The 26,886-nt window shown below is 35.5% G+C and overlaps 1 protein-coding gene and 1 long non-coding RNA gene across 5 annotated transcripts; one reads left to right on the top strand and one right to left on the bottom strand.

Annotated features, from left to right (window-relative positions):
• Positions 1-779: 779 nt before the first annotated feature.
• On the top strand, positions 780-18,291 carry sh3glb2a (SH3-domain GRB2-like endophilin B2a). 2 transcript variants are annotated; one of them, XM_051901825.1, is made up of 12 exons: positions 780-947; positions 1,248-1,389; positions 2,688-2,816; positions 8,511-8,644; positions 8,729-8,821; positions 11,646-11,708; positions 12,051-12,074; positions 13,061-13,150; positions 14,426-14,526; positions 15,162-15,176; positions 15,264-15,474; positions 15,936-18,291. In XM_051901825.1, the coding sequence occupies exons 1-12, from the start codon at positions 885-887 to the stop codon at positions 16,041-16,043; spliced, it is 1,173 nt and encodes a 390-aa protein (XP_051757785.1). In that variant the 5' UTR covers positions 780-884; the 3' UTR covers positions 16,044-18,291. The 2 variants fall into 2 exon arrangements, with proteins under 2 accessions (XP_051757785.1, XP_051757786.1); XM_051901826.1 differs by lacking the exon at positions 15,162-15,176.
• On the bottom strand, positions 16,841-25,897 carry LOC127516919 (uncharacterized). 3 transcript variants are annotated; one of them, XR_007931130.1, is made up of 5 exons: positions 25,822-25,897; positions 24,819-25,049; positions 22,372-22,937; positions 19,589-19,717; positions 16,841-19,506 (listed from the first exon to the last, which is right to left on the bottom strand). It is a non-coding gene; the product is annotated as an uncharacterized LOC127516919 (long non-coding RNA). The 3 variants fall into 3 exon arrangements; XR_007931129.1 differs by having other exon boundaries at positions 24,819-24,955; XR_007931128.1 differs by lacking the exon at positions 25,822-25,897 and having other exon boundaries at positions 24,819-25,376.
• Positions 25,898-26,886: the final 989 nt, after the last annotated feature.

The raw sequence follows: 26,886 nt of genomic DNA, 5'->3' as shown, positions 1-26,886 counted from the left end.
ATACAAAACATTTTCTAAAGAACTACATTGTTGTCACATGACTTCTCTATATTACAATTCAGCAAATGCCAAATAAAAATGACAACTATTTCACATTTTACTCCACATTTGTGTGTAAATGTGTTCATTTGTGACAATATGAGGCAGAATTCAGAATAACATGCTACCATACTACTTCTTTCATATCTATATGATTTTGTGGTTCACAGTAACCAGCAGAGTGTGCAAAAAGCATTTTTTTTCTCCCTTAAAGTAATGCATAGGTCACCTACTGTAGGTATTCAGGCATACACAAAATGCATAGTAGCCTATACTGTATACGGCAAAAATAAGACTATAATAATGATGGCGGTTGTTTGACGATGCCTCACACACTTGCCCATAGAAATAAGTAGAATGATAATTTGCATGAAAAGAGTTTTACAAATAGGCAGGGAGAAGTCTGTAATTGGTCCGTAATAATTATTTTAAATAATATTTATCTTATTCACTTCTTAGTGTCTATTAATGACTAAATAAATTGTCGGGAAAGGCGCTAAAACGGCGTCGTCACCTCACGTGATACGTGTTACTTTTCTCAGCGCTGCTAGAATGGACCAATCACAGTGTGAGTGTGGTCAGCGAAGTTGTCATTTTATAGAGATTTATTTGATGGATTTTTATCAGCTATTAATCCTTAAAGGTAACGATTCAAACGATTATACTCATCCTATGCACAAATGTTTACAATAGTAAAACCTAACTGAGTTTTGAATGTTACTCAGCGCCCCCTAGAGGAATAAACCGCTTATAGAAACGGTTGGAAAGACATAAACACACACTCACACTGGCCTCTGCGGAGCGCCTGATGCTGCGGGGATTCCGCCTCTTTCTCCGCTTACAACATGGATTTCAACGTGAGGAAACTCGCTACAGATGCTGGAATATTCTTCTCTCGGGCTGTTCAGGTAAGAACGGCCGTTTATGGATAAATATATGAGTTTAAACGCAACAGTCAGAGTGTCGGTGACAGTTGATGTGTAGCGCGTGACTCTGCGTTTACACCAAAAACACGAAACCGTTTCTCAGATATAATCACAAATTCACTTAAATCCAGCGTACAAAACAATCATCAGTTTTTAACAACAGTTAAATGGTGGTATTGATTGAACATGAGGCTTATTGAAACATTTTAAGGTGTGTGTTATTATTTTGATGTGTTAATTTCCTCTCAGGAATATTACAGATTGTCGTTACTTTTGCTCCAGTTTACAGAGGAGAAACTGGGACAGGCTGAGAAGACCGAGCTGGACACTCACTTTGAGAATCTGCTGTCCAGAGCTGACTGCACCAAAAACTGGACCGAGAAAATCTACAGACAGACTGAAGTTCTGCTGCAGCCAAACCCTGGTAAGCAGGTGTCCAAGCCTCAAACACTCCTACTATAAATCACGTGGTCTGGAATAAATATCTGATTAAGGCTTTGATCAAACATACACTAATGTGTGTGATGGTAATGACATTATTCGGTTTTTGGAGAAAATGCTGGATAAATCTTGGAGCTAGCAGTGAGTTAACATCTAAAAATGATAAGAAATTAGTTTATGAAATAAAATGATCAATTATGGACTGGTGTAGTAGTAAATTAATAAAGAAATGCTCAGATTGTCATGTAAAGATCTTAAAATCAATGGCATTTATGAGGTCGAATCTTCCCTTCCAGTCATTTCCATCACAAAACATATAAAATGTTTGTGTGATGATGATAATGACGGCAGTGTTGGGAAGGCAATTCTTTACGAGTTAAAATATGAATAAGTATTTTATATTTAATATCTTAAATAAATATACATAATACCCAAATTAATCGAAAGTATCTTAATAAAATCTGGGAATGGAACAAGCCGAAAATACTTACAAATCCATTACTGATTACAAATTACGTGACGAAAATTGTAGTTAGTAATGTAATCTGTTAGATTACACATTTTAATTGTTATACAGTCGGATTACTTTTAACCAAACTTGTTTATCACATAGATTTGAATATGATTATTTTGTACCATATTCATATCTAGAAAAAATAAAAAACTATATATTAAAAAGCGATATAAAATATATCAACAACATGAAGGACCTCAAGAAGGACCTATGAAAAGCTGATAATATATCATTAAAAAAAATCACTTGAACACTAAAAAAAGAAATATTTTATTTGTTTACCTGCGTGTCATGTGACTATTAACCAACATCAGAGAAACAATAAATTATAATTTACTGCCGTTGTGCAAATAATATGTAATTACTTAATCAATAAAAGTGCTGTAAAACGATTAATCGCATCCAAAATAAACGTTTCTTTACATAATGTGTGTACTGTGTATTTATTATGTATATATAAATACACACACATGCATTATATATACATACATGTAAATATTTATTTAAATATGTGTGTGTGTGTGTTTATATATACATAATAAGTACACACATATTATGTGATCAAACTTTTATTTTGGATGCGATTTATTGCGATTAATCGTTTGAAAGCACTTCAATAAAATAGTAACTATAGTCTGATTATGGGTATTTTAAAATGTAATATAATCTAATTACAAGTACGCGATTTTTGTAATCTGATTACGTAATCCAGATTACATGTAATCCGTTACTACCCAGCACTTATTATTTGTCTGTTTGTGCGGCAGGTTCTCGAATCGAAGAGTTCCTGTATGAAAAGCTTGACCGGAAGGTTCCACCGCGGGCCACTAATGGAGAGATATTAGGACAGTTCATGCTGGAGGCAGCGAAGGAGTTTGGACCAGGAACCCCGTATGGTAAATAATGTTCATTTGTTTTTGTGGCTTCACAATGTGCATTCATACATCCATTTTTTTTATTTTATTTTTATCAATACTTATTAATTAGCAAATGTTGCATCTTTGCAAACCTCAGCGTTGGATTGTTCATGTGCAGTTTTGGCAGAAAAAGCCTGGCAGGAGTAAATGCTTGATTTATTTTGTCTGTAAAAGTAAAATAAACTGAGGACAAATCCATTGATGTGGTTCTCAAATGTTGCTCTTAATTTAATTCAGTCCCCTCCAGTTCAGTAACATTAATAATTCTAAAGCTGCTTTTGTAGATGTAATATGAAAACAAAATAGGTTAGTGAGCGGTGCGCTCTTTAAGTGGTGGAATAATTAAACGGCACAGACTGTGATGTTGAAGTTTTTCACTGTGATTGAATTGATCTTGCAGTCTCTGATGGTTTTTCCCTGCAGGCTTTGTGGAAACAGCCAAACCAATAAATCTCGATGCATTTTCCTTTCTGTTCCCCGTCGCAGTGATCAATAGTGTCAGAGGTCACAGCAGTCTCTGATGTCATATCCTGTCCAGCATTCTTCCAGAGATATTTTCCCTTTATATCTTTCAGTAGATATGAAGAAGCACCAAAGGTGCGATCAAAATACCATAATAATAATAATAATAATTTGGTGCAAAATTCATCTGTCACTGTGAACAAAACCACGGTAAAAGAATTTAAAAGAAAAAATATATATCCAACTTTATATAAAGGGTCATAAGTATGTCCAACTTTATTCGCATACATGCAATATACTTGCGTAAAACAACATGTACGGTATATTATACTTTTGTATTTATCTCAGCTGTTTGCTTGTATCATTGTAAAAAGTAACTATATTATCGCACAGCTCTGATCTGATAAATGCGACTATAAGGCATGATAAGATATTATAAACACTAACATAACGATTTTCTTTAAAGCTTCTTGAAAACAATTTGTATTGTCAAAATCGCTATACAAATAAATTTGACGACTACATTAAATATGGATTGGTTTAGATAATATTAGTAAATAGCATTAATAAGTGAATAAATATATTTTAAAGGGGACCTATTATTCCTCTTTTTACAAGGTGTAAAATAAGTCTCTGTTGTCCTCAGAGTGTGTATGTGAACTTTCAGCTCAAAATACTCCACAGGTGATTTTTTTTTTTTTATAGCATGTTAAAATTCCCACTTTTTGGGGGTGAACAAAAACACGCCGTTTTTGTGTGTTTCCCTTTAAATGCAAATGAGCTGCTGCTCCTGGCCCCCTTTCCAGAAGAGGGCGGCGCTTCAAGAGCTCGTGCAACAACAAAACAGGACAATCTCACGCACTGAAAATGTCAAACTGTCGGTAGCGGTGTTGAGCCTTATATGTTCGAACTGGAGTCGGACACTGATCCCTACAGAAATGTAAAAGTGAATTTTGCATAATAGTTCCCTTTTAAGGTTTTGTTTTGTTTACTTCCATATTATAAATCCTTCTTCTTCTAATATCTAATAGATCCATTCAGTGGAGAGGGAACTGGGCAGTTCTTGTTAGTCTGTTCTCAAACTAAAGTGCACTTAGTGGTTTTAAATGGCTCATTAATGTCCCGTGACTGACCACATGCTTTTAGGATGGGCTGTAGTGTGAGTGGAAATACACAGCTTATCTCTGTAAGTACAGGACTAATGCAGCCGATCTAAAGTATAGAAATCCTTGAAGTGTCTATTTGTAAAATTAATAGATGAGTTTTTCTGAGTTTTCAGCCTCTTGACTGTGTTTGCAGTAGGCCATTAATTAGGTTGCTAATGTCAAGATTTTAAAAGATGCATTTTAGGTTGCATTTTAATTACAAATTATATTATCAGCATTACAGTTTGAGAATGTTTCAGTATTTGGTGAGTGTCTCTTTCACTTTAATGACGGCAGCACTGGAGCTACATGAACAAAACCTGATGATCATGTTCTCTAGCAGGATTTTGAGTGATGATTCACAGAGCATCAGGAACATCTGACCGTCTGTACAAAGAGTCACATGATCAATGATACTCGTTGACTTTTTGATTTGATTAGTTTCACGGAAAGCTTTATTTTTAGGTTAAAACGAGATTAGGTGAGTCGATTCAATTTCGCAGTTAAAACCACAGACTGCTGTAGATGTAAAAAGGCGTTCGGTATTAATTATTGATTCAGTGGGCTGAACAGCTGCTCTGACTAATGTGTGGTTGTGAACGTCACTCTCTCAACCAGCTGTGACATAATTCGTTTGCGTCCAAATTTTGCATCCACATCAAATCTCTTCATTGATTGCGATCAGCAGACCTCAGAAACTGCACAATAATACCTCCTAAGTGTCTAAAACATTGTAAATTTCTATATTAAAGGGGTCATGAACTGCATTATTTTATTATTTTATAATGTTTCCTGGGGTGCACTTATAAAGTTTGTATGATTTTCAAAATATGTCATAATTTAGAAATAAAAGCCATTTTTCCTACCCTGATTTTAGACTCTGTTTAAGGGGCGTGTCTGCTGTGAGCCTTCAGTGTAAACGCCCACTGCTGTGATTGGCTGACATCTTTGCATATGAAATGGCTAAGTATTACATGTGGAAAATTTTAGCAAGTTTTTACTATTACAGCTCTTAAGGTTTACCAATCGTGAAAAGTGTTGATTATAGCATTATATTTAGATCGTGGCATGAAAGGTTGCAGTGATGAACATTGTAGTCGATCACAGACACGTTGTTGAGTGCATGAAAGCAGCGATCTCATCATTGCAACACAATTTCTGCAACCTAACGAATGCTTTCATCATAACTAACAGTGCAAACGCAATGTAAATAAGAGATTCGTTGAATAAAATGGGAGTTTTGGCGCGAGTAATATAAATAAACGCGCACTGTTTGATTGACAGCTCCAGCGATTGTAAAGGGAGCGTTCTTTGATTGCTTTCTATCTATAATTTAATCACAGTTTAAATAAGATTATTTTCATCCTACTAACAGAAACAATGTGAAGTTGAGCGTTTAGTCACTGGTTTGATTTATGAGCAATAAACGATTTTGAGACAAAAACATCTGACTGTAGTCCTACATTGAATCATTACATATCAGAAATCACTGGTGATTTTGCTTAGGCATGTACACAATCCGTACATATCAAATGATCAAAGCAATAGAGATACAGTAAAAACTTTTTTACTCACATAAGTGTGTTGCGCCGTTCATGTTGGATCCAATATAGAAGGCACAGCATTGTATTTTATTTTAATGTGCGAATCAGTGGGCGGGGCTACAGTGGTAATGATGTAGAAGTAGGCGTTGATTTCTTCTGCAGAGGCGGTCTTTCACCTCTCTATGACGTAATAAATAGGCACATTACACAACGAGTCGCAATCTGGGCTTGGTTTCAATAAAAGCTGTTTTTGGACTAACAAGGAAGTTTTCAATTCTGAAACTTACAGGATATTCTTGTAGTATGATGATCTGTTATATGTCAAAAGCTCAAGGAAAATTTGATTTCTCAATTCATGACCCCTTTAATAACAAATGGCAAACAGAGTGGGATCTATACACCATGAGCAAACGCAATGAAATCAGTCCCAATGTTGGGATAAATCATATGTATCTTATATAATCTGCTATAGTTTTATTATACATTTTTTCACAGCATGAAAATAGCCACAAAAGCTGGCATGACATTAAAAAACAAACAACTCTTCATTGATTGCAAAACAGTAAATGGACTGCACAAACATGACAATTATTTATGTATTTGTGTGGGAAATTTTTTGGGGAAATGGAGTAAATAGGGCTGCACGATTAATCACAATTAACCCGAAATTGTGCCATTATGAAATCGCAAAGACTGCGATTATTTATTTATTTTTTTTTATGCACAGCTTGTCAATGAAGCACGGCTCTGTAATCAGTAGTAAATGCTGCTCCATCTGAAAGCACTGCAAGTTTGAGTCGCTTAAACATGCATTTGAAAAAGCAACACGCGTCAAACATCTTTCTGAACATGAACCTCTTGTCCAACAAAAGACATTAATAACATGTTTTTACTTCAAACTCACTTCATAATACCAGTCGAGTGTTTGAAAACATCCTTCTGTAAGATGTTGTGGCTTCTTACACAGAACAAGGCATAAAAGAATATTATTTCATAGTATTCTATACAGCGATAAAGGCTATGTTGATTAGCATTGCATTATAAATATACTTTATTATCATGAAAATACCCGAGAAGGCTTGAAGAACTAAGATAAACCCGGGTGTGCCTCATGCATACTGAAAAGTGAAGCTGCGGGCTCTTTGATCGCCCCCTGGTGGCTGGACATAAACCTCGCCCTCTCCATTCAAACGAACGGGAATGAGTCAAAACAAAAAAATAAATTACGCTTCAAATAAAATTTTCTGAAAAATGGTTTTGGTCATTTAAGGTAGTTGTTATCACGCTGATATATATTCACTTGTTCGTTTTTGTGATTAAATTTGATTTTTAGCTAGCAATCTGATGCTATAGAAACGGGGCGTGTCGTTATGATTGACAGTTGTGACTGACAGCTTCTCTGAGGACTGTCGGAGCTTCAAGGGGAGATTGAAGATATATAACTAACTATTAATTTTCGATTTCTGTGTTATTTCACACCGACAAAATGAGTTGTTCAGCAGTAAACTGTACTAACCAACCTACAGGATCTGACGGATCACTGAACTTTTTTCGGTAACGTTAAATGTGGGCTTTATAAGTTAGTTAATAAATGTTATTAGCTAAGATAACACGCCTAACGTTAGCCATGATGGGAAAAAGCAGTTGATCGTTATCTGGCAGTTACTAATTATTTTTATGGGTATAAAATAATTAGCAGGACAAAACTAATGATAGCCTACTCTTATTAATTATAGAGCACTGTCTACAGCAATCGATCTCCTGTAACGGAGATTTAAACTTGATTTAGGACCGTTTCTGACATTTTAGAGTTGTTTCTAGTGGCATATTATATTGAGTTTATCTACTAAATTTGCTGTTTCAAAAATGTTATTGCTCTAGAAACAGAATAGCCTATTATTTTATAGGTAGAATTTTAAATTGTGTATAATTTATATAGCCTATTTAAAATACATCAATGATGACGCAGTCGTCGGGCGGAAGTTTGATACCACGACTCTGCCTCCGGGCTCCACTGACGATTCCTTCTGCGCATGCCCAGGCTCCAAACTGACGTTTTTGCGTAACGTCAACGCCCATCGTCGTACGTTTTACATTCAGTTCATTACAATGGAAGGAAGCGGTGTTGCGTCGTCCATCTTTTTTTACAGTCTATGGATAAACCATATATATTCGTAGTCGTGTGTTTATTAGTCATGTTTAATCAAAGCGTTTCAGTCTTCTGTTTATTGAGCTACAGCAATAGTATGCCCATAGGCATTTCCTGGAACTACAGGTGTTATATTTCTCTCCAGGGCATATTTGGAGTTTCTGCGCGAGAGCGCCCTCTGGCTTTCAGATGGAGCAGCATTTCACTTCGTACTTTACTGACAACCTTGCTCATAAAAAAAAAAAAAAACACAGCCAATTGCCAAATCACGTGCGGCTTATTTTCAATTAATCATGCAGCCCTAGAAGTAATTCTTCTCAGTCCAGCTCAGAATCTGCCCACGCTGTGACTCATCTGTGCTTTGGCTGTGTAGGAAGCACCCTGATCAAAGTGGGCGACTGCCAGAGGAGACTGGGTGGCGCTGAGAGAGAGTTTCTGCAGACTTCTTCCATCAGCTTCCTCACACCCCTGCGCAACTTTCTGGAGGGAGACTGGAGGACCATTTCTGTGAGTTTGACTAATGGATTTGAGATAGTATCTCAGTTAGTTAGCACAATTCTGATGCATTGACAAATGTTCTTCTCCTCACAGAAAGAGCGGCGACTCCTGGAGAATCGGCGCTTGGATCTCGACGCCTGTAAAGCTCGACTCAAGAAGGCCAAAGCAGCAGAGGCCAAAGCGGCGGTGAGACTCCTCTAACGCATTATTTACTCTGTCCTCTCTTCATTTTTCCTCTTTTCTCTAGGGATGGGAATCATAGGGGATTTAGCATTTCCGATTCTGTATCACAGTCCAATTTTTTTTTAAATTGTATTATTGAACTGCAATTAACTGAATTGAGCTGATGAATAATGGGCATCCTGAGGCAGAAACAGAAAAGCAAATGGAAAATCATTAGCGTAGCTGCTGTTCATAACAATTCAAGCAAAAGATAATCATGTGCGTTTCATCTGATATATCTGCAATACAAGGTTATGAGAATTACTATTATGTAAATGCTTTGCTAAAGAGATGCGTCTTTAATCTAGGTTTAAACTGGGTGAGTGAGGCTGAGCCCTGAACATTATCAGGAAGGCTATTCCAGAGTTTAGGAGCCAAATGTGAAAACACTCTCCCTCCTTTAGTGGACTTAGATATCCTAGGTACAACCAGAAGCCCAGAGTTTTTTGATCTTAAAGAGTGTGATGGATTGTAGGGCAATAGAAGATCGGTTAAATACACAGGAGCTAAACCATTTAGAGTCTTATAGGTCAGTAGCAATACTTTATAATTGAGATCGAACTTAATAGATAACCAATGTAGAAATGATAAAATTGTGATCATATTTCTTGATTTTCGAAAGACAACTTGCTGTCTAATATAACACCCAGGTCTTTAACTGTAGACGATGAAGTAACATCCTTCTAAATGCAGATTGTAGTCTAAGAGATTCTGTGTACAAGTTTTTGGTCCAATGAGTAATACTTCAGTCTTATCTGAATTTAATAGAAGGTCATACAATATTTTATATCTTTAACACACTCTGTTAACTGGAATAATTTAGAGATTTCATGAGTATCATCCGCACAGCATTGGAAACTAATTCCGTGTCTTCTAATAATATTAATGACACTATTATCTTGCTACAGCTGCTTTACAGTGAAATTTGAATTTGAAGTTTGCATCATTAATTCTGTTTTTTTCCTGTTTATTACTGAAGCTGCTTTGAAACAATTTTTATTGGATAAAGTGCTATAAAAATAAAGGTGACTTGACTTAAAGGGTTAGTTCACCCAAAAATGAAAATTCTGTCATTAATTACTCACCCTCATGTCGTTCCACACCCGTAAGACCTTCGTTCATCTTCGGAACACAAATTAAGATATTTTTTTCACTTTCAATGCTCAGAAAGCTACTAAAGACATATTTAAAACAGTTCATGTAACTACAGTGGTTCAACCTTAATGTTATAAAGCGATGTGAATACTTTTTGTGCCTCAAAAAAACAAAATAACAACTTTATTCAACAATATCTAGTGATGGGCGATTTCAAAACACTGCTTCATGAAGCTTCCGAGCTTTATGAATCTTTTGTTTCGAATCAGTGGTTTGGAGCACGTATCAAACTGCCAAAGTCACATGATTTCAGTAAACGAGGCTTCGTTACTTCATAAGTGTTTAGAAATTTCAGTAGTTCGTGTGACTTTGGCAGTTTGATACACGCTCCGAACCACTGATTCGAAACAAAAGATTCGTAAAGCTTCGAAGCTTCATGAAGCAGTGTTTTGAAATCGCCCATCACTAGATATTGTTGAATAAAGTCATTATTTAGTTTTTTTTGGCGCACAAAAAGTATTTTCGTCGCTTCATAACATTAAGGTTGAACCACTGTAGTCACATGAACTGTTTTAAATATGTTTTCAGTAGCTTTCTGGACATTGAATATGTTAATTAGCTTGCTGTCAATGGAGGCCTCACTGAGCCATCGGATTTTATCAAAAATATCTTAATTTGTGTTCTGAAGATGAACGAAGGTCTTACAGGTGTGGAACGGCATGAGGATGAGTAATTAATGACAGAATTTTCATTTTTGGGTGAACTAACCCTTTAATGATTCTGGTTTCTTAACGGTTCCTTAAGGAAGAAATAATGGACAATGATTTGAAAACAAGTTTTATTGGATTTACTGACCTTAATTTTTGTCAAATGATGAAATCAACAGAACAATTATGCCAAATCAGAAATAAACAGTAGGAGAAATTCTTGGTTGTCTGGAAAACTCACCTCTCTCATGTAACTAGTCTTAATAAGAACCAGTTCTTGATTCCCAAACCTCTCATTCACCTTCCTTGTCATGCTTTGATGGCATCACTTGATATGCGTCTCTTCCTTGTGTTTGTTGTGAAATGTGAATATTGAGTGATTTCTCCCGTTTACGCTACGAGCACTAACCATGTGTCTCTGCTTTAACCTTCACAGTGTGAGGGAGAAGTGAGTATCGCAGTGAATTTCCTCATTGTGCTTTTTTCTGCCCTTTTAACATGTTTTTGAATGGCAGTGACATAAAGACAAAGCAGGAACTGCATAAGATCTTCTTTTGAATGATATGATGGAATTACATGTATCTGAGTAAACATTAAAAATCCAAATTTCCAAAATGCATTGCAGTAAGTTTAATTTTTGCAATAATTACAGTGATCATTTGTTCCATCATATCATCATATACCCACTCTAATTGTTTTGGGATTTATTAATGCAACAAAATATATAGATAATGCACATTATTTCAGTTCACTTATTTCTTTATTTCACCATTCAGCAAGATCAAAGATCAGATGCTTTTATTCTCATATTTTTTTTAAAGATCTATCTGTTGTTCTGATGCATGGCATTTAGAAGCTTCTCACAATGACCAGCAGCTCTCATCCCATAGTTCAATGGTGCCAGTCAGTCTCTTACCTAAAATATCTGTTTGTTGATTTTGTTTTGGCATGAGGTGTGTATCAAAGTGTGTTCCTGTCTGTTTCAGGCTGCTCCAGACTTTCAAGAGACCAGGCCGCGTAATTATGTGCTGTCTGCCAGTGCATCTGCGGTAAGAACATCTTGCGGTCTTCACTGTCTGAGACGTCCACCTCCACACATATATATATGCACATACTTTATTACATTTCCAGTATTAATATTCATGAGAGACACAATCTGTCATTCATTATCCTGACATGCTGTTGTCAAAGGCGTTAATTCTGTACATCCAGAGTTTGTGATTATTTCACCCAATCTACATTAGTCTTTCTTGTGTACAGTACAGTAAATGAGCAACCACTATAACCAAACTAATCACATATTCTAATGGACTCATGGTTTTATTACACATTTATAGTTTGGTCAGCATTCTGAATTATATTATCTGCATTTTTCTCTCTCCTCTGATCAGCTCTGGAATGAGGAGTTTGATAAAGTAAGTGTGACATCGCCACATATAAATATTGATGTTTATATATATTGTCATAATGTTTTCTGGTTTGGTTGTCATTAATTCGTCAGGTCATCACAAATCACTTTGTACACTTTTCTTATGTTGTTAACTGAATTATGTTACTTTGAATTTAAATTTGAGTGAATGTCATGATGAAATGTCGGGTCATATTTCAAAATAATAAATTAAATATTACGCATAAAATATTTGATATAAAATAAATATTTTGCACAAAGTTTTAATAGTGAAGAATTGTGAGATTTATTTTCATAACTATCATAACTACTGAATTACAAAGAAATTTGTAAATCAGTAATGAAAATCATTTTGAAATTGAGAAAATAAGAGTTTAATAATAAAAATAATGTCACAAATGCACAAATCTTGCACAATACTGCAAAATATATTATTGGGGGTTCTGCCTTTAATATCTTCTTTTAAATTAATGATAATTTCATTATAATTAATCATTATATTTTTAATTATTATATTTTGATCAACTTGTTTCAGAGTAACTGGTATCAGTTATAAACAAACACATTACTTAAATTAATATTAACACAAATTAACTAAATTCTGAAGATTAAATTATATTTCTTAGCTTTCTGAATGTTAATTCATATAATTACTATTAATATTGAACATAAAACTGGTTTCTTAGCATTTTCTTTACACAAAACTCAAATGCAGTTCATTTTCCTGCCCTCTTTTGATTGACAGGATATATCGGCCCTGACAATCGGCTGTTTTTAAACTAACGGTCGATAGTGTGAAAATTTGCTTTTATTGGCCGATACCGATTATTGGCAGATATATCGGTGCATCTCTAATATGTATATATTATTTCCTTCTTATTTTTTTCCATTTGACTGTGGATTGAAATATGACCTTGAGATTCATTTTTATGTTTTCATCAGATCAGAGTTTAAATGCAAATGTTGCTTATGCAATGTCTCTCTCTCGCGCAGGCGGAGCATGAATTGCGAGTTGCTCAGACAGAGTTTGACAGACAGGCTGAGGTCACCAGATTGCTCCTGGAGGGCATCAGCAGCACACACGTGAGTCGTGTTTACGCACTGCATGCTGCATTAACACGCGGTAAACACACACAGATTCCACACAATTCTGGAATCAGATACTTAAACTCAGGAAATTTATATAAAATCAGAAACTTGTTATAAAATTAAAAGTTTGATTCGACTTATCGATTCCTGTCTGTGGATTTTATTGTAATTTTAAACCATTCAAACACAAGAAGACACAAAAGAGAGCTCAATTCGGCACTTGTGCGCTGTATTCTCTATGCACACGACGCACGCACAGAAAGTGCCTCTCAAATAGTGCGCGAATACTGAATTTAGTTCTCTTTCGCATCTTATTGCGCTTAAACAGACAAATACACACAAAATGATGTCAAATTATCATTGTAAACACAGTCTTGTCTTAAGTGAACATAAACAGTTGAGAACGAAAACGCATGTGTAACAGTATATTGGATCTGTGCAGCTATTAAAGTGACAGCAGCCTAATAAACCTTCTGCCGTCTTTGTCACTAATGTTAATCAAAGAACAAAGAAAAAGAGAAAATCACTCTCTGATCTTGACTGAATAACTTTTATAACTTTAATAAGTCTATATATTGTTTATAAAGTGAAGATTTTGCAGGGTTATTTTACATTTGATTTCAATTTCTGTACCTGAATACTAGATCTACCTGAAAAACTTGCATTTTTGTTCAGTTGTATTTATTTTGGTCTATTGCTACTTTGTTTAATTGTTCTTGTTTTATTCCTGACTGCTTACTTGTCTTTAACCATTTTTACATGTATATTAGTTGTTTTTGCTGTGGTATTTTTGTTAAAACCATAGACAAAGTTCATTGTATAAGTGTTCTTATTCAGCTGCAACAAATATTTTGCAAAAAGAATAAGTAAAAAATACTTACTTTTTTTAAAAATCTTTTTGGAATTGAAACTGGGAATGAAAAAGCATCAGAATCGCTAAAATTACCAATACCCAACCCTACACACATCCGATCAGAAGTGTTTGTTTGAATAGTTTAATGTTAAGTAAACAAGCCACTTTTAATGAATAACCCTCACTGCCAGGATTGGCAAGATAGGCTTTATTAATAACCCCTCAAAATATGCACACATTGAAACTCAAAGAATATCAAAACATCACTCAGTAAAGGTTAAATCATAGTTCAAAAGACTCTGAAAACAAGCTTAAATATCTATTATCCTTATGCAAACAAATGAAGTACAGTCTGTGTTTGCACAGCGTGCCGAGGGTTTTAAAGAGGTTTAATGACGTCTTTTGTGTCTGCGCAGGTGAATCATCTGCGCTGCCTGTGTGAGTTTGTGGAAGCGCAGACGGTGTATTACAACCAGTGCCACAAATACATGCAGGAGCTGCAGAAAGAGCTGGGCAGGTGGGCATACGTCATATTTAATGTTTTTAGCATGCACAAAATCCAATTTGAGTTATTGAATAATTTTCCAAAATTAAACAAAAAAAAAAAAATAACAGTAAATGGTAACACTTTACAATAAGGTCTCGTTTGTTAACACTAGTTAATTCATTAGCAATACATAACATGAGCAATTCAACGTTGGATTTGCACAAAAGATTAACATGACGGCACATGCTAGTGGATGAGTTGAATCAACTCCACAGCAACTACATAAATTAGTTGAACATCCAGAAACATCCAGTTTCATCCTAAAAGTTGTCAAGACAATCGTCTTTGGCTGCGTAAGATTCTCCAGCTTTGTTGTTGTTGAGCAACAGAAGCGCGAGCTGTTAAAGCGCCGCCCTCTTCTGGAAAGGGGGCCGGGAGCAGCAGCTCATTTGCATTTAAAGGGACACACACAAAAACCGTGTGTTTTTGCTCACACCCAAATAGGGGCAAATTTGACAAGCTATAATAAATGATCTGTGATCAATTTCTTAAAGAGGAAAACTTTACAGTGGAAATTATGACTTGGTGTACCTTCATTATTTGATTTGTAGATCATGACATTATTCTAAACAACTATTTTACTTTTCCCACCTATCTGCTCGCAGTTCCAGTGGAGACATGTGAGTTTGAGTTTGTCGTCTTGTTAGTGGACACACAAGTCAGCAGAGCCCTCATAGCGTCTCCTCCATCAATCTTCTCTCTTTCAGAAGATGCCCCGACTCATTGGAGGTGAATTCCCACGCCGTCGGCAGCCCCACAGACCCGTCCGCCTTCCTGCCACTAAATTCTCCATCTCCAGGCACAGACGCTCTTCAGATTGAAGAAGTGCAGCCGCCCGCCAGCGGCACGCGCAAGGCCAAAGTCCTGTATGCCTATGACGCAGGAGATTCCAGTGAGCTCTCACTGCTGGCTGATGAGGTGAGCAGATGTTTGCTGGGAAGATAAAAAAAATATCACCACATAATATTGTAGCCTCAAGCCCCGCCCTAAATTATTTCACACTGAATATTCAGTTTCTCTTAGAAATATGTCACAATACAGAAATTATTTGAATTGTGAATGTTGTAATGATTTAAGGCATTATAGTTTATATTGAAATAGTCAAGTGCATTGAATGCATTAATATAATTTTCACAATACACATTGTTTCAAAGCAATTTTACAGACGAGATTTGCTATATAGTGTATATTGCTTCATGTGAATGTACTGTATGTACGGAGGTAAAGTAGGATCTACTATATATCCTATTTTTAATACATTACTCAGTGATAATATAGTTTACAGTTGGTGTTATTGAATATTCAAATATATTCACAATAATTTTGCTGGTGACAAAACTAAACATTGTGAATTCTCCATCCTCTGATTGGACGATCAGCTCATCACAGTGTACACAGTGCCTGGAATGGACTCTGATTGGCTGATCGGAGAGAGAGGAAACCAGAAGGGGAAGGTGCCTGTTACATATCTGGAGCTGTTGAGCTAAAGAGGCGAGAAACAAACACACACTCTTCCACGTACTGACACACAGTTTCCAGCTTTAACACCCAAACAGAATCATGGACGCTTATGAGAACGACCCATTTACCGAAAAGCAAACTGTTGTGTGTTTACATGCATGTCAGGGGGCTTTGTTTCTGTTTGATTATAATATTTAAGATGTTCACACTGTCTCTGACAGTTTTAATGATTGATGTTGGAGAAGCTCATGAATATTGACAGACATTTGAGTGGGAATCAGGTCATCACAGTAATATTATAATCCGTCCTTCTTTTTTAATACCGAACATCTCAAACCCTTATGAATTATTAAATGATGTTAATACCCACTAATTCATAAAACATATAATTCTTTTTAAATTTCAGACTAACATTAAATCACACACATTCACCACTACAAATCTAATAATTCATTCACAAATGCCTGATTATGAGCACATGCATGTATGTGCCTGTTTTCTGCACTAGTAACTGTTCTGTGGTCAGTCAGAATGTCTTTTCTGCCTTCACTATATAATTGATGATCTTTATTCAGGTTCTCCTGAAGCTGACCGCTGATCTAAGCTCAATATTAGATGTTCATCTACACCGTCTAAGCATATTTGCACTGTTTGGCGAGTTAGTTTCGTATAAAGCCTAAATTAAAGGGATAGTTCACCCAAAAGTGAAAATTATCCCATGATTTACTCACCGTCAAGCCTGTGTACATGACTACCTTCTTTCAGACTAACACAATGGGAGATATATTTAAAAATATTCCAAGCTTTATAATGGTAGTGAATGGGGGGCGAGATTTTGAAGCCCAAAAAAATGCATCTATCCATCATAAATATAATCCATACGGCTCCAGTGGGTTAATAAAGGCCTTCTGAAGCGAAGCGATGGGTTTTTGTAAGAAAAATATCCATATTTATAACTTTATTAACTATTATAACTAGCTTCCGGCAGACGGCCGTACGCATCGATTTGTGGCGGAAGAGTAACCTTTGACCTGACGCATGACGCAATGACGAACGCGGAAGTGCAAAGGATAGCGCAAAACAAAACACCGGTCACGAATTAGAAGTCTAAAACGAGAAATTTTAAAGAGAAATGTCGGAGGATTTCGCCTTTATTAACCCCCTGGAGCCGGATGGATTATTTTTACGATGGATGGATGCATTTTTTGGGGGCTTCAAAATCTCGCCCCCCATTCACTACCATTATAAAGATATTTTTTAAATATATCTCCGATTGTGTTCATCTGAAAGAAGATAGTCATATACACCTTGGATGGCTTGAGGGTGAATAAATCATGGGGTAATTTTCATTTTTGGGTGAACCATCCCTTTAAACAGCCTTAAGCGTTGATCACTGCAAATAATGTCTACAACAGCATCGCTGTTAAAAATATTCCATGCAGTGTCTAGAATATGAACAGCCTTAAATTCTTCTTCGGCAAAACTTGTTTTTCATGCATGAGGAAGCTGATAGCGCACTAATAGCTGCTCAGATTTACTGCTGTAAGTGCCACTTAAGTATTTTTTTTTAATCTCTTTTAATTAGACAAAATGTAAACAAAATTAGTATCTCCATTTTTAAGGCCCAATTTGACATGATTTATTGTAACTATTATTGTTTTGAAATTTGCTGTTGCCACATTCCATTGTTCTTTTAAGTCTCGTCTTTATCACCTCTCAAACTATTCTGACTGATGTAATTATAATAATAATATTTTTATTTATTTATGTAGTTTCTAAAACCCAAGGTTGCTTTGTGTGTTGATTGATTCTTGAATGATTTATGCCATCATGAACTCACTGCACTGCACAACACTGTTTTATATGACGCCTATTAATGTTTTTATTTTAAATTAATTTTAGACCTTTCTTGGTTTAGAGTTTGACTTTATAGCTTACTTCCTGTTTATTTATTTATTTTTTAGTGCCAAAGTGCAGCTAAACATTATTTAGATATTGTGACGTTATTTAGATATTGTGTTCAATGTGCAGTATTTATTGTATTATTTTACATCTGATGTTTTTATTCTTTTACTTTTATTGTAAATCGTTGTGGTTTATGTATAATGGTCAACCCATATAAGCCAAAAACCATATAAGCTGCAGTGACGCCCTCTGTTGGTCACTTCTTGTTTTTCCAGCTCTGTTTTGCTCTTCATTGTATTTAATGCGAGCTCTCCAAACCATGCTGAGAGAATCAGGCTTAATAATGTAATAAAAGTCATTTTATTGATATATCTCTTTCAAGGTCTTCACTGATAATTTAAACACAATGAATAGCTTTTTCTTTATTGAGCGCTGCAGGGTGCTACTTACTTTCACACAATAGTGCATATTACAAATATTTAGAGACTGTACACATAATTCTGTTTGTTAGTAATTGTACATTATGGTAGTCTTTACTTAGTAAAGTCAACAAAGGCACAAGGTTTATTACCAGTGACAGGAAGGTCTTTCATTTTTGATTCTAGGAACAAATGCCATAATCCGAGGTGGTAGTTATTACTTATAAGACCTTTGAATGTAAATACAAACTCTATCAATGATTTCCTTCTGAATCATGAAATGCTATAATATGTTATTTTTTGATACAGTGAAGTCAGGGGTGAATCTGTTTACAATGTAAGACTTTAGTGTTTAAATTGCTCACAACTTTTACAGGCTTTTAATATGAGAATCACTTGTATATACAGGAGTTTCAGTTTTCTGTATTTGCTACATATTGTACACAAACAGTCAAATGTTTGACCAGCATTTTCAGATGTTTTGATTGGTATGCAATTCCCATACTTCCATTTGTGTTATTTCAGAATTGTAATGACTTGATTTATTACTATTTTCCACATTTTAGAATAATAGTAAAGAGTGAGAAATGACACCTTCAAACAACAATCTCCATGCTGTAAAACTAGTTTCTTCGCAGCAATTACACTATCGTTCGAAAGCTTGGGGGCAGTAAGGTTATTTTTTTTAAAGAAAATACTTTTTATTCAGCCTTTCAACATTATTAATAATCATAAATGTTTAATAATCACAAATCAGCGTATTAGAATAATTTCTTAAGGATCTTGTGACACTGAAGACTGGAGAAATGATGCTGAAAATTCAGATCACAGAAATAAATTACATTTTACAATATATTCACATAGAAAACGGTTACAGTTTTTATTTTATTTTTAATCAAATAAACACAGCTTTGGTGAGCAGAAGAGACGTCTTTCAAAGACTTAAAAATTATACATTTTTGCCAACTCCAAACTTTTGAACAGTAGTGTACATAACTACTGACAGATAAAACAGTTTCTATGCACAGAGCACTATCACTACATAAATAATCCAGCCCACAAAAACAAATATGCCAAACATCAAACTGAACATGACAAGCAGACGAGCCTTCTGGGACGTTTTCTCAGCTTCACGGATATCACCCCTGGTCAGCGCAGCACGCGTCTGCAGAGAGGTCAGAGGTCAGGATTAATGAATATCATTTGTATTTGTATTTGTACTCATGCGTTGTCTTTCAGGTGCTCACTTCATACGAGTACATGACTGCGACGAGGCCGCTCATGAGACAGCAGAAGATGGTCACCAGCAGAGACTCCACCAGGTAGTCTTTCGGTAAGGCCGGCTGCTCCTCTCCCAACGGCGGCCCGTTCATGTACTGAAATCAAGTTTTAGATGTTTAGATCCAAAAAGCAAGAATAACCAATAACTAGACATGAAGCTCCAGACCTACAATGCAATAATTAGTTATTTGGTTGATGCTTTTTATCCAAAGTGACTCATGGTTTACTTATAATTAAGAATAATCTAAATTTAAAGTGATGTGATGTGTAGCCAAGTATGGTGTCCCATACTCTGAATTTGTGCTCCTCACTTCACCCACATTATGTTAGTTAATACATTAATGTTTAACTAATGAACCTTACTGTAAAGTGTTACCAAGATTTTGTTAAAAGAGACAACGGTAACACTTTACAATAAGATCCATTAGTTAATGTTAGTCAGTGCATTAACAAACAATACATTTGTTACAGTAATTTATTAATCTCTAATAAAAATACAACTGCTCATTATAAATTAACATTAACAGTTAAATGTTTGATTTTAATAATGTATTAGTAAATGTTGAAATTAACATTAAGATTAATAAATGCTTTAAATGTATTTTTATTGTTAGTTCATGTTAACTAATGTTAACAAATGGAAACTTACTGTAAAATGTTAGCTAGACAATGATAAAAGATGAACTCTTGTGGTTTTATTCATTTAGTATTACGTGGTAAACACAGTTCACATAGAGATTCACCTATACTAAATTTCTCAGCCAATACGATAACCGATTATTCAGAATGATATCTGCGATAACCGATTATTCAGAATGATATCTGCCGATACGATAACAGATAATTCAGAATGATATCTGCCGATACCGATAACCCATTTTTCACAATATCTGCCGATAACAGATTATTCAGAATGATATCTGCCGATACGATAACAGATTATTCAGAATGATATCTGCCGATACGATAACAGATTATTCAGAATGATATCTGCCGATACGATAACAGATTATTCAGAATGATATCTGCCGATACAATAACAGATTATTCAGAATGATATCTGCCGATACGATAACTGATTATTCAGAATGATATCTGCCGATACGATAACCAGTTATTCAGAATGATATCTGCCGATACCGATAACTGATTATTCAGAATGATATCTGCCGATACGATAACTGATTATTCAGAATGATATCTGCCGATACGATAACCAGTTATTCAGAATGATATCTGCCGATACCGATAACTGATTATTCAGAATGATATCTGCCGATACGATAACCAGTTATTCAGAATGATATCTGCCGATACCGATAACTGATTATTCAGAATGATATCTGCCGATACGATAACCAGTTATTCAGAATGATATCTGCCGATAACCGATTATTCAGAATGATATCTGCCGATACTGATAGCCAATTATTCAGAATATCTGCCGGTATGATAATCGATTATTCAGAATATCTGCCGATAACCGATTATTCAGAATGATAATCTGCCGATAGCGATTATTCAGAATGATAATCTGCCGATAGCGATTATTCAGAATGATATCTGCCGATAGCGATTATTCAGAATGATAATCTGCCGATAGCGATTATTCAGAATGATATCTGCCGATACTGATAGCCAATTATTCAGAATATCTGCCGGTATGATAATCGATTATTCAGAATATCTGCCGATAGTGATTATTCAGAATGATAATCTGCCGATAACCGATTCTGAATGATATCTGCAGATAACCGATTATTCAGAATGATATCTGATGATACGATAACCGATTCTGAATGATATCTGCAGATAACCGATTATTCAGAATGATATCTGATGATACGATAACCGATTATTCAGAATATATGCCGATAACCAGTTATTCAGAATGATATCTGCCGATACTGATTCTAATTGAACGATTCTTGTACGCTGTTGACGTTTAGTGCTTCCAGGTTCTAAGTAAGAATGTCGACTCGTTATTGGCCGGTTCCTGCCTCAGCATCACACCCATGCGTCCTGCTGCTCACGTGAACAGCTTCAGCCAATAATGAGTCTGTGTTCTGACGTAGAACCTGGAAGCACTGAACGTCAATAGCATACAAAAATGACACAGAAGAGAAGATGTTGTTGAATAAAGTCGTTATTTTTGTTTTGTTTTTGCACACAAAAAGTATTCTCGTCACTTCATAACATTAAGATTGAACCACTGTAGTCACATGGACTATTTTAACTATTTTTACTAAAATATTTTAACTATTTCATTAAAAATATCTTAATTTGTGTTCCGAAGATGAACAAAGTCTTACGGGTTTGGAACGACAAAAGGGTGAATGACAGAAATTTCATTTTTGGGTGAACTAACCCTTTATTGTGATGCATATTTGTCAGTCATACATAAATGAAACAAGTCAGATTTCTGTAATAGTACTAATAAACTGAATGCATTTTAAATGCACAGTAACCAAGTTTATATATTTTTCATCAATAAATCAATTTGTTTCAATCTCATACATTTTAACTAATTGAATGTTGGTTTGTTCATACTTTTTAACTGAATAAATTGAGTAGTTTTATTTTTAACAGATTTATGCAATGCAATTCAAATACCTAAACCTTAAATTTAGGCCTAAATATTTTTTTGTGTTTTGGGTCACATGACTAGACTTGTTTCTGCAGGAGACTTTGAGTTAATCAGCCTCAAATTTATGAGTTCATGAGTTTAGAGATAAAACGGTGATCTTACTATAGTGTAGGACGGGTAGGTGGACGGCGGGAGGAAGGAGGGCTGGTAGAAAGCTGGCGGATTGGCTCCAGGTTGACAGGTGATGACGGGGTGGTTGGGGTAATGCATCATCGGTGAGGGGAACATGAGGCCGGCTGTTTTAGGATCTGGTGGGCTGTATGGAGGTGGATTCATTGAGATGCTGGAGGCTGGACCATCACCTCCAGGAGGCCCTGGGACTCCCTCCATGGTCACCCTGTCCAGCGTGTACGCGGGGTGGAGGGTGTGTGTGCTGTCCGTGTCGAACGATGGGTTCAGGGTTCGGTTGCTGTCCGTCTCGTACGCCAGATGGGCCGTTTGGTTGCTGTCTGTGTCGTACGCGGGATGGGCCGTTTGGATGCTGTCGCCGTCGGTCACCGGGTGGCCTGTCTGGATGCTGTCCGTGTCGTTTGTTGGGCCAGTGGTGAGGATGCTGACCGAGTCGTATGCTGGAACGCTGGGTAAGATCGAGGGCTCTCTCTGTGCAGATGAATCAGGAGGCCTTTGATGAAACCGTCTTGGATCATCGGGGAAGTTCGGAGGAGTGGCTGATGATTGGAAGAGACAGATGGAAGGTTAAATGTGATGTTATTTTCAGATTTATTTTAAATACACTACTGTCCAAAACTTTGGGGTCAGTAAGATTTTTTTTAAAGTCTCTCACACTCTAAAAAATGCTGGGTTAAAATCAATCCCAAGTTGGGTTGAAAATGGACAAACCTGGTCATTTTAAGCAAGCAGTAGAGTCATTTTTAAACAATAGTTGAGTTAAATAAAACTACCCAGTAGGTTGGGCAAACATTTAACCCATTCGCTGGGTTAAAACAACCCAACCGCTGGGTTAAAACAACCCAATTGCTGGGTTAAAAAAAAAAACCCAACCACCGGCTAAAACAACCCATTCGCTGGGTTTGTCCATTTTCAACCTAACTTGGGTTGTTTTTAACCCTCCAAATTTCTTAGAGTGCATGTTCACCAAGGCTGCATTTATTTTATCAAAATACAGTAAAAACAGTGAAATATTATTTTAACTGTTTTCTATGTGAATATATTGTAAACTGTAATTTATTCCTGTGATCAAAGCTGAATTTTCAGCATCATTACTCCAGTCTGCAGTGTCACATGATCCTTCAGAAATCATTCTAATATGATGATTTGCTGCTTAAGAAACATTTCAGTAATGATTTCAGTTGTTAACAGTAGTTAACAAAATTAGTTAACATGAACTAACAATGCACAACACTTCGACGGCATTTATTCATCTTTAATCAATGGCAATTTTTACATTTTTGACTCACTAATGTTAACAAATATTAATAAATGCTAAAATACATTGCTTATTGCTTGTTCATGTTTGTTAATGCATTAACTAATGTTAACAAATGAGATCTTATTGTAAAGTGTTTACAACATCTCTGATTATCATTGTTGAAAACAGTTGCGCTGCTTCATATTTTTGTGGAAACCGTGATACACTTTATTTTTCAGGAATATTTGATGAATAGAAAGTTCAAAAGAACAGCAATTGTTTGAAATAGAAATCTTTGTCTTTATGGTCACTTTTGATTAATTTAATGCATCTTTGATGAATAAGAGTATTAATTGCTTCCAAAACAAACCCCTCCAGACTTTAGTTTCAGCTGCCCAACATGTCAAATTCTGACTCAGATGTTTGAGGAATGCACAACAATGCTCTGGCATAGGCAGTTTTCTTTAGAAAATACATAAATCTAGTTATTCTTGTCCTTTTGTTTAGGTGCTGCTGCACTCATCACCTGTAATATTCCACCTGAGAGAGAGTTATCTGAAACCTCAGTCTCAGCCTGCGGGAAACTCAGCTCCGGGAGAAACCTTCACCTCCAAAACTGCCCATGAATTATTCAGTCCTGATACACAAACCCCTTCAGGTGAGACACTCTCTGGTGACCCATTTTTATTCTTCAAATGAAGAACTATTTCATTTAGGTTGTTAGCGTGGTCTCTAGGTCAAGGCTCATTGAGGCTCTTATTCTCAGGAAGTTAATTAGTTAATGCACTGTGAACTAAGATTAAGAACAATTGTATTTTTATAAACTAACATTGACAAAGGTTAATAAATGCTGTAATGATATAGTGCTTATAGTTAATGTTAAACAAATTATTGTGAAGTTTTACCCAACATATCGTTTGTAGGTTATCTTGAAATTTTTTGTTTCATAAAATGTACTTCATAATTGTTTGACATGCTCAAACAAAAGCAGATCTCTTATCAAAACTCTTGTTTTCCTTCTCATCACGTCCGTGTGTTTTATAAACAGACGGATTTACGCAACTACCAACGCTCTTGGACTCTTTCCAACCTCCTCAGAGTTCTGATGTGACGACGAACAGAAGTTTTCATGAATTTGATCAGGACTGAAAGAGTAAATAATAAAGGCTGGTCATTTTACCTGTGTCCATCAGTGACGGTCAGAGTTCATCAGGAAGCAGAATAATCCTGTGGGAAATATCCAGCGGGAGTGTGTTGATGTTCAAGGTGAGACGTGCATGTGTGAAATGGCTGTGGCCTCTCTCTCTCTCTCTCTCTCTGAACAGGATCATGTTTGTTTAATAATTGACAACTGATGCCGTGTGCTCGTGTGTTTATGAGTGTCCTTGTGAGCATACCTGCACGTGTTGATCTGTTATTGTAAACAAATGTGTCATGCATAAAATAATGTAATAATATGTGTATACATGTGTATGTTATGTGTGTGTGTGTGTGTATATATATATAATATACACATGCAGTTCCGGTCAAAAGTCACATTACTATTTTTAATGTTTTTGAAAGAAGTCTCTTATAATAAAGGCTGCATTTATTTGATCAAAAATACAGAAAAAAAAAACAGCAATATTGTGAAATATTATTACAATTTAAAATAAGGGTTTTCTATGTGAATATATGTTAAAATGTAATTTATTCCAGTAATCAAAGCTGAATTTTCAGCATCATTACTCCAGTCTTCAGTGTCACATGATCCTTCAGAAATCATTCTAATATTATCAATGTTGGAAACAGCTGTACGGTTATATATATATATATATATATAAAGTGTGTGTATATATATATATATATATATATATATATATATATATATATATCTTTAATTTGGTCACCATTTGCTTTACAACCAAACACCCACAAGCGCTGTAGTGCAGTGACTAACAGTTACCAACAGAGGGCGCTAATTAGCCTGAATGATTAATGCTTCCTTTAATGCACCGTTGCCTAGGCTGGTTAAAATGATGACTTTGGAATGCTGTGGTGGTGATTTGTTATTAAAGCATCACTTCTAATTCAAGACTTAGTTCGTCCCTGCAGGATGTCTATTATATGCACACAACTGTGGAATATATTGATATGCACACACACATAAAGTCTTTGTGTAATACTGATGAATGCATGCTTACTCCATTTAGTCTGTCTTTTATAATATTGTGAGCTTGAGTTGTGATCGTCTCCTACATTGTTGCAGATCTGTTGGGGATGTTGTCTACTGAATCACACCAGCGTGAAGAGACTCGTGCAACAGGTAAACACAAACTATTCACATGGTTTCAAAGAGTTAGAGTGCATGATATGAAGGTCACGGTCTGTTTCACACTGTGAAAAAACGGCAGCATGAAGGTTTTGCTAAAAATTTGTTTCCCCACAGTGGAAAGCTTTCAGAAGCAACACGAGGGTGAGTAAATGACTCTCCAGTTAATTGTTCCATTGCAGTTTGTTATTCTGTTTTTTCTTAAAGTCAAGTCAAATAATTAGGTTTCAAAGTGTTAAAATATGAATATGTTGATAAAATTGTATTCTTCACTGCAACTTCAGTGAAAGTAGGTGCAACAATGTCAAACAATTTTTAGTGAATAAACCATAAAGTAACTCCAGTATAATAGTTTAAAAGCAGCTTCACAGTAATAAACAGGAAAATAACATTGTTAATTTTGTAAAATGAATCAATTATGAAACAAATTTAGCTGTAAAGTAGATCATCAGAAAATAAGTGTCATTATTCAGCTCAATTTAGTTCAGTATTTTCAATTCAGTTGTTTTCAATAACAGTGTCAATGTTGCAAAGTTAGTCATCCAATTTCATTCTTGTCCAATATAGTCACTGCAGTCAATTTGATAATATTACTGAATATTAATTATATTTCAAACCCTTCAAACACTCACAGTTCTGTTAACTTTTAGTTCTAGAAACTTTTTCAGTGCCTTATTTGAGGCTAATCTTCATAAATTGGGTATCATTTGAAAGTTTAAGCACTCAAAATGTATCCTTTGAAACAGTTTTGAAATTGTACATTGTGTGAACATGGAGATGGAACTTTGAAACCGTTTGACAGGTTCCGTTTTTTGTGATATCGCTCTTAGAAAAAAGGTTCAGTGGGGTTCTATATAGAACCTTATTTCTTTAAACTTGATTATTGACTCCATTTTAAAGAACACTTTATGCCAAAAAGGATCTATAGCTCTTCTGT

Source organism: Ctenopharyngodon idella, chromosome 8 (assembly GCF_019924925.1).
Source record: "Ctenopharyngodon idella isolate HZGC_01 chromosome 8, HZGC01, whole genome shotgun sequence".
Classification (NCBI taxonomy): domain Eukaryota; kingdom Metazoa; phylum Chordata; class Actinopteri; order Cypriniformes; family Xenocyprididae; genus Ctenopharyngodon; species Ctenopharyngodon idella.
The sequence above is the reverse complement of the archived record's forward strand: the minus strand, read 5'-3'. Positions and strand labels throughout refer to the sequence as shown.